The sequence below is a fragment of the Rutidosis leptorrhynchoides genome, chromosome 1, assembly GCF_046630445.1.
Source record: "Rutidosis leptorrhynchoides isolate AG116_Rl617_1_P2 chromosome 1, CSIRO_AGI_Rlap_v1, whole genome shotgun sequence".
Lineage (NCBI taxonomy): Eukaryota > Viridiplantae > Streptophyta > Magnoliopsida > Asterales > Asteraceae > Rutidosis > Rutidosis leptorrhynchoides.
The window spans coordinates 639,256,548-639,265,615 of NC_092333.1; the positions used below are offsets into that span (position 1 = coordinate 639,256,548).

At 31.9% G+C, this 9,068-nt stretch overlaps 1 protein-coding gene and 1 long non-coding RNA gene across 3 annotated transcripts; one reads left to right on the forward strand and one right to left on the reverse strand.

Moving 5' to 3' along the window:
• Positions 1-887: 887 nt before the first annotated feature.
• LOC139849224 (F-box/kelch-repeat protein At3g23880-like) lies at positions 888-1,685 on the reverse strand. The gene has a single exon (XM_071838887.1). The coding sequence runs from the start codon at positions 1,683-1,685 to the stop codon at positions 888-890; it is 798 nt and encodes a 265-aa protein (XP_071694988.1).
• Positions 1,686-6,747: 5,062 nt separating this feature from the next.
• Positions 6,748-8,286, forward strand: LOC139885688 (uncharacterized). 2 transcript variants are annotated; one of them, XR_011772031.1, is made up of 5 exons: positions 6,748-7,078; positions 7,200-7,240; positions 7,469-7,624; positions 7,794-7,859; positions 7,970-8,286. It is a non-coding gene; the product is annotated as an uncharacterized lncRNA (long non-coding RNA). The 2 variants fall into 2 exon arrangements; XR_011772032.1 differs by having other exon boundaries at positions 7,990-8,286.
• The last annotated feature ends 782 nt before the right edge of the window (positions 8,287-9,068 follow it).

Here is a 9,068-nt window from a genome sequence, read left to right on the forward strand (position 1 = left end):
AATATAAATTCAATAGCATTTATTTCAAAATATTTGATGAAACAAAGTTAAAAATTATCTCACATGCATCAATGCATACATGCCTTAACGAAAAACTAAATTGTAAGAATATAAATTGGATTCATGTATTCGTTGCTGCGATCTCAAAATCCGGCAATATGTGCATAACCTTCATCGTCATTTAGTGTGTTTGATTGATCAAGCAGTAGTAGTGATTCTGTGTAGCGTGTAAAAGAGTAAAAACCAAAATCAAGCCCAAGTTTGTTGAACTCTTTCGAATGAGGATAACAAGATACAAGCTCCGCTACATTAAGCCCAAGTTTGTTGAACTCTTTTGAATAAGGTTCATAAGCTACAATCTCCCCTACATATTGATAGATTCCACGCTCATCTAAACTTTCGTACTCGTCTATCTTTTCGATTATAAGTTGCTCATTATCCCTAAATCCCACTACTTTACACATCTCTGGTAAGGTAACACTAAAGAGCTTGGTAAACAATTTTGAAACATGGTCCATCGACCACACTTCGTGAACTTCTTTTCGCTCACTAGTATATTCACTTTGAAACACGGTATCAGTTTAAACCATACCTAGAGACCCTCTTAGATTAAATAGCTTCAACGTGTCGGTGTCATCATATTCATCATAATATTTATCTTGGGCTAACTCATCTGGAAGTTGCATTTTTGTGAATTCTTCAGTTGCCAAATTGAATGATACAACGATCTTATAACACTTACTTAAATAGTCAAAGGCATACCAATATATACAGGGGCGGAACTTAGTTATATCCGGAGGGGGTGCCCGCCCCCTCCGGATTTGAAAAAAAAAAATTTACACTAAAAAATTTTTTTTTTTACTAACAAATAAGGTTTTTTTTAGTGTTTACCCTCCTGGTATTGAAACTTTTATTAAATTTTTACATTCGCCCCACCTGTGTCCGGGTTCAAGTTCCGCCACTGAATATATAAACCCGTTTAAAACAACTGGAGTTCGACTCTTCAAAATAATACCAACCCATTTACTAGGAAGTTTAATTAATGGACTTCTCCATACCCGTGCACTTAACGTAAATACCTCAACTCGCCACACCCAATTTTTAAGTTTGTGTTCAACATTACAATATGGAACATAAAACCTAATTATTCTAACAATCTTAAGGTCAAGAGAGTTGGGACAAACCCCAAAACCAGCATTAACATGTTCATAATAAAGAGCATCAATTGTTATTGATTTTCTTATCGAAAGATTCCAAATAACGTAACGATTAAAGCAATCATCTACTTCACCTACATAACAACCAGTAAAACAAAGCAAGCCATGCGAACTACCGACAAACTCTAAAACATTATTATACCATAAACCATATTTATTTAGAAGTAGGTTAAAGGATTGAGGATACGTCAAAGATATTTTGTTTTGGGGGAAAATATCATCATCTTCAACTACCCAATAAGAATCTCCTTTTCCACGATATTCAGGATCATCCACATTCATGCCTTTATAAACCTTTAAAAGAAAACGTTTTCGTTGCGTCTGGCCGAGAATGTGATCGGATTTAAATTCGGAGCTATCAATCAAAGACTTCCATTCTTTCGAGACTGATCGAAATCGAAGACGTGATTTAATAGGAAGATGATAAAAGATTTTGATTTGTATAACCGATGGTATATAATCGGGCATTGTTTTTTGTTTTGAAGATCTACAAACCTTTCTATGAGTAATATTTATAAGAAAAATTATATGGCGACTTAAAATCTGTATGATACTATTATTGATAAATATATAAAAAATCTCACCTTTAGATAGTTACTCCTATTATTAAGTAGATCAGTTACAAATTCCTTAAAATCCGTGATTTCATTAGGGAGAAGTACGTTATTTTTGCAATAAAATTCTTTCCTTTGAAGCAGTTTTAAAAATACCCGTAACAATAATAATACCATGATAATAATAAGGAATAATCTTAATCTTATATCTAATAACAGATCAATTAAATTAAATCTTAATCATGTTATTATGAAAACTATGTTACCCATGTAGGGATGTATGAATGAACCTAGTTTTTCTTTTTATGGCAACAACATTAAGTCCCACTAGCAAATAAAACCTTGAGTATGTATCTATGATATTTTTTATATGTGATTTTAATAAACTTAAGAAATGCACTAAAAACTTAAGAAACGCATATCAGTAGCAGTATCACTATTTTACCATTTATGTATGAACAAATGAAACCACCAATAAAGCACTAAAAACTTGAGAAATGCTGATGTATGTATATATATATATATATATATATATATATATATATATATATATATATATATATATATATATATATATATATATATATATATATATATATATATATATATTACTTATTTATTCTATACTTTAAAAGAGAGTAATTATTAGGTAATAAATCATTAAAAAGTCATCTTAATAATCATTATATCAAAAAAATTACTTAACTATACCCTTAATTCAATGGCTATTAATCATCTATAAAATGTACTCCCTCCGTCTCAAAATAATTGTCCTGTTAGACTTTTCAAAGTCAATTAAATTAAGTTTTGACTTTAAATATTTGTTGGTTTTTACTATAGAATATTTGATGAAATATATATGAATAGATTTATTATTTTCCAAATGTATTTTCATTTGGTATAATTTTAATTTGATATTATATATCACAAAGAAGGATATTTAAGGTCAAAATTGAAGAATAAATACTCAAAAAGTCAAAACAGGATAATTATTTTGGGACGGATGAGTATTAGCTAATAAATCATCATTTACTACTTAATCTGTATTTAATACCCTTCGATTACCCATGTTAATAAAAAAAAAAACGGAAGAAAAGAAACAAAATAGGGGTTTACAGGAATCAAATTCAATCGCCACATTCAAACAACAAAACCCTAATTCTCTCCTACAAATCGCCCATAGGGTTTTCATCTCCAAAACATAAACGATGCAGTGATCATTAGTCGGTTTATGCATGAATCTCCAAATAATATCTCTCCTTCCATTCAAACGCACCGCGAGATATTCTCCTTCCTAGAATCGTCGTTCGCTGATCCGCTACCTATCCTTCAAACTCTTATCAGTTCATCAACAAAATCGACGAAGCATCGATTAACCGTTTTTTATCATCATTGATTTGCAAGTTTTTTAACCTAATATAATATTTTAGTCTTATTATTTATGTTTTCGAGCAGCTATTGCAACTTATTGTGATAATTTTTTCGATTGTATTTGATGAGAGAACTTATTTTAGGGTTTCAGTTTCCCTTTTTTGATTTTAATCGGTATGTTGTTTGTGTATGTCTTTGTTGTTGTTGAATAAAATTTACAATAAATAACTACGTAGTATGAATGATTCTTGATTCATTACTCAAAACTGCAGTTTATATAAATAGACCCAGTTATAAATAAATGGGTCAAAGGTATCACTTGTTTAAATCGGCTTTGCTTGTTCCAGGTACGAACAATTGGCTTATTTGGGGAAGTATGGGGTGTTGGTCCAGCAATCGCTGAAATTGTATGAAAAATGACACATAAGTCTAGATGATATATGATATGAGAAGTGATGATACATTGACAAATTCTTAACTGTTATTTGTGTGTTGGTTCGTTTCTCTTGTGGTTGATGCATTGCAGATGCTTACGAACAGCTTGTGCTACACTTACTTCACTAAAATCGTTGTTAGTTATTATTATTTTTTGATGGGAATTACACATTATATATTAAAGTTCTAATATTTGTTTACGAACTTGCTATTGAAACCTGAGGCTAAGGCACATACTGATCATGAGGTTCACAAGAAACCAATTGACAAAAGTTGCTTCAATAACCCGAAACGAAAGAAACTAGGTTTGACATGGAAAAAGACCAGCTTTCAGCTCTTTAGACTTGGCCCAAAATAGAGATAACTGTAACAAAGGTAACAGGGATTCAGGCGGAGATAACATATCAAAGGCACCACAGACCAATCAATGTTACAAATGCAAGCCAAGGGAAAACGGTGAAAATTTAAGTGGCCTAAAACTTCCACGAAAGCCCCTCCAGGTACTGGAAGAAAAACATGATCTTCATAACATGAACATGAGTGTAAATACTGTGTTGGTAGGGCTGTTCATATCCATGGCAGTAAGTATATGCTGCAGCTGTTAATTAAACTTCCCGCCAATTGATAGAATAATGAGAACTGATACTAATGGTCTCATATTGTTACAGGTGGCATTTTTGACCCATTTGTTTACTAATGGTTATTTTGGGTTGAAGTTAATGGATTTAACGGAAAACAATAAATGAGAGATGTGGGTCAGACGAGTTGAAAGGCATCCAAAATACATAAAGTCTTAAAAATGAAAAGAGAAAGAAGTGTTTGCCGGTTGGTCTCGATTCCAGCACTAAGAATATATATAATTAAACTTTTTAGCCAAACACAACTGAGCTGCCCATTGTGGCCAGTGGCGGTAACAGGATTTTTTTTCACTGGGGGCAAAAAAAAAAATTAAAACCGTAACAATTTTTTTGGCAAAATATGGAGGTTTTGGGGCAAAAAATGGAGGTTTTTAGGCAAATTATGGAGGTTTTTTTAGCAAAATTTAAAGGTTTGTGGGCAAAATTTGAAAGTTTTGGGGTAAAATTTGGAGATTTTTGGGCAAAATCTGAAGGTTTTGGGGCAAAATATGTAGGTTTTGGGGCAAAAAGAATTCACCGGGTTCAAAGTTGAAAAATTCAAAATTTTTACACTGAAAATTGCAAGTCCACTGGGGGCGGCTGCCCCCGCTTGCCCCTAAACCCGCCCCTGATTGTGGCACGCCTACTATTGGTGTTCATCTCTCTGAAAGTTCTTCATATACATTACTTTAGGAGCATAGTGACTTTTTCAAACGATAAAACTTTCTGCAATTGATAAAACAATATAAGGGAACCCAAAGTTAAATGTTCAACTTAGCACTGGAGAGCACTAACACCTTTACATCTGGAGAACTTGCATAAAATTTTTTGGGGTATCCCTCGAAGTCGCGGCTTATAAACTAGTACATTATAATAACTTGTGCTAAACGCATACTCCGTATTACAAAAGTTGACATGATTCTTGTAAAAAGGACCAACAGATATGAGAATTAGTACCATTTGACCCTAGATGAAGACGACCATAAAGAACTAGTTAGAACCAGATCAAAAAGTCATAAGTCATAACAATGTATCCAAACCAACCTTCGAACATACATTAAAGTAGTGATTGATATTCAATACCCATAAATAAAATCCTCTTAAAAACAAGATTAACCGATAAGAATTTTGAAAGCTGCAAAACAAGTAAATTGTAACAATGGGTAGGGATGCCAGCTAGATAAGCATATATTTGCACCAACCCAACAAGAGAAGAATGCATGTGAAATAGCCTGATCAAAATCTTTTGAAGATACAAAGTAGTAGCAGATCGATCCAACATCGCATCAGTCATAACTGGCATTCAAAAATTTTAGCAGCTGGTTCAGATTATTTTCTGCCTTCTTATCCTCTTTTGTCTTGTCAAGTTTTAACAAAATCTGCCAAACAAACGACAATTATAAAACAATGCATGTAAAGCTTACTCATTTCAAGTATAGTTCAACACTGCACAAGAACAACTACAAGAGCCATACTTCAGCCCAAATGCGCAAACCTGGGTCAACTTGTGTTTCTGTTTTACCCTTTTGGGATTGAGCAAAACAACAACAACAGCCAAATAGTTCCTAATGGACAAAAACTAAAAAGAAAATTGTGAATTTATAGTTACAAACCGCATTGGACTGGGTTGGGTTGACATGCCAACCTTTTGTTTATGTTTTCAAAAAAATTGTATCTTCTACATAATTAAAGCATTTGGCGCGTTTACAAGAACTACAATAATATTAAATAGATATAGAGCTTTTACAATAAAACGATTTAGACAAGGTTGTAACTTGATATGATACCTGCGGTGCCCCATAACATCATCTTAGTTATACAAAAATGTAGACCTAATATTAACGATTAACGGGTTACCCGAAAACCCATCAACCATCAGTGTCATACCTACCTCTAATAACTAACCACATATTAACAACTCACCTTATTACCAGACACCATCACCTTTATCACGACCAAGAAACTGCAAAGAATGGATCATTAAGATTATTAATATTATTAATTAATATTTTGTGGCAATTACTTTAATTATGTGGAAAATAATACGAAAAGATAAAAAAAAAAAAAAAAAAAAAAATGTTACCTTGGAGAGCTGAACAGGGCTGCTACCACCATCCTGCTGATTCTATAGAGGCTCCGATTGCCAGGACAGAAACCAAGCCAAAACAACATCAACATCAACACATGCCAATTAACCATACCCATTCATTGTGTCACAGACCCCAACTCCAATTTCAAAGAGCCAATTCATGAAAAAAGGCACAAAGTGCTATAAGCACCATATTGACATCTTTCTTATCTATAATAAGAAAACAAAAATGATGTCAACTTTTTTTGAAAAAACCAACTTGGCAAAATAATAACCGATGGATGTGTTTTCTTTCATTTAATCTCCACCGTTTAAAATATAGATGGCGTCATAATGGCTCAAAACCAACTATTTGGAGTTAAGCTTCCTATTGTGCCCTTACTCCGTAAATTTCAATAAATACAAATAAAATAAAATAAAAATTCGACGGTTTTCTTTACTCCATAACTTCCGATATTAAAGATTAAAAATATAAAAGTATGATATACTTCACCAATTACCACACCTTCGTTTTTCCAAATCATCCATCAAATCGTCATCCATCAAATCGCAACTTTCAGTCTAAGGAATCGAATGTTATGCATCAAATCGTTCACTCTCATATATCCCTCCAATTTTTATTTTTTCAGATTACGAGTTAGGATGGTTCAACAATCAAAATTCAACAATTTCTCTATAATGGTTTGTCTTTGATTATTGCAGGTGTTATTTTCAGATTATGAATTATGATAGTTCAACAATCAAAAATCAAAAATCAATGATTTCTCGATATGGGTCTGTCTTTCATGATCGCAGGTTAGGTTTCATATAATAAATTTGACTGATATGTTGTCATATAAATCATTAAAAGCTTGTCATGTTTGATCATCGAGTTATAATTATTTATTCAGGTCTTTATGTTTTATAAATTTTTTAGGTGCCAGATATATGATGAATATATGTGTTATGACGGTTGATGTAAGTTTTTTATTTTATTTTTAACTGCATAACACACATTAACATGTGATTTGGAAAACCTACCTTGTCAAACACGGAAGTTAATGGCTCAAACCATGACTGTTAGTTATTTCTATTAATAAACCGTTCATTCATATCTATAAATAACTTGCTATTCAAATCACAATAATTACTTTTCACTTTCATAACTTTTATTGCTATTCATCCTTAACCCTTTCGTCGCTTTAGGGTTTTCCGACATTGCTAGCCGTGATGATGTGTCTACACCGTTGAATGAGTTGACTGTGAACGCTGCAGAAGGAATCAAGATTCGGGTCAAACTATTTATCATGTGGGAACCCGAAAGATGTTTCGTGCCATGAAGTGATTCTGGTTGATTATGAGGTATTTGAAATTGGTTGCTTTAATTCTTTAGATAACAATTTTTATTACATAGTGACATTTAATAATATTTTCTTTATATTCTCTTATTTACAGTGTCGCCTTTAAAACAATATTTATATATTGCATATATCTCTCATGTACTGTTTGATTGACTTTGTTAAATAAACAGTTCATACTAATTAGATGATGAAGGTGACTATTGATAGTGTGTTTAGTCTTTGGGTGAAATTGATAGGTACTATACATTGTGCTATTAGTTTCATTTATTATTTATTATAAATATTTCTGCTAAAGTGGAGTAAAATAAATAGAGAATAACTAGATTGTTGTTTTACTAATTTGAAGAGATTATCTCACTTTTGAAGTTATGGATGTGGACACTGCATGAATGCAATCTGGTAATAACAATGCAGCTTGGTGAGCAGTCCTTGTGAGACCTTGCTCTGGATTTTTACTTTAGTCCCAAGGTTGCAGCTTTCATGTAAATTTGCTTCTTGAGATTGTATGGAACCTGTACTTCATTAGTTAGAGTTGTAAAGGTTAGTAGTTCAACTAAGTTGTTATAGGTTAGTAGTTCAACTAAGTCGTTATATTCATTAATTATATGGGTTGAAAGTTGTCTTATATTTGTAAAATAGATAAAGTTTTCATACGATGTAAAAAAGTAGTCATATCAAAGTTTACCATTAACAAGTTTTTAAGAATAAAAGTTTTTTAGAAATTTTGTATGATAATGTACCCGCGAATGCGCGGGTTATAAACTAGTGTTTATAATGATAAAAGGCACCTTTTTACCAGATACATGTACTATATATATATATATATATATATATATATATATATATATATATATATATATATATATATATATATATATATATATAGTGGTAGGATCAAGAGGGAAGTAACCAATCGGGAGGAAGCGGGGGAAGTAAAAACTTTTTTTTTTTTCGTTTTTTGAAAAAACTTTGTTCACGAACATTATAGATGGGATGAAGATATGAACATTTAGTAGAGACACTTTGTGATAAATGTTTTTATTTTGGCGGAAAACGCTCGAAGAAATAATATAAAACAATTATCGTGTTTTTCGAGCGTATGTTGAGGTTTTAGCTATTGGGGTTTAAATATTAGGGTTTATAGGGTTTAGATATTAGGGTTTAGAAATTTAGGGTTAAGGGTTTAGATTTAGGGTTTAGATTTAGAATTTAGATTGAGTTTTTAACACGAACGGTTTAGAGTCCAAAACACCAAACCCTAAACCCTAAACCCTAAATTCTAAATCGGGCTAAATTTTAGTTCACAAAACATGAAGAAAAAAAAACGTTCATATTCTTCACGAACAATATTATCTTGAATGTTATTTTTGTCGATCGTTGTCCCGCCTAAATAATAACATTCATCACGAAGTGTCTCTTCTAAATGTTCATATTTTTGTGTGATC

Bases quoted from the DNA above. Each gene is read 5' to 3' on its own strand.
- LOC139849224 (XM_071838887.1), bottom strand. From the start codon at position 1,685: ATGCCCGATTATATACCATCGGTTATACAAATCAAAATCTTTTATCAT.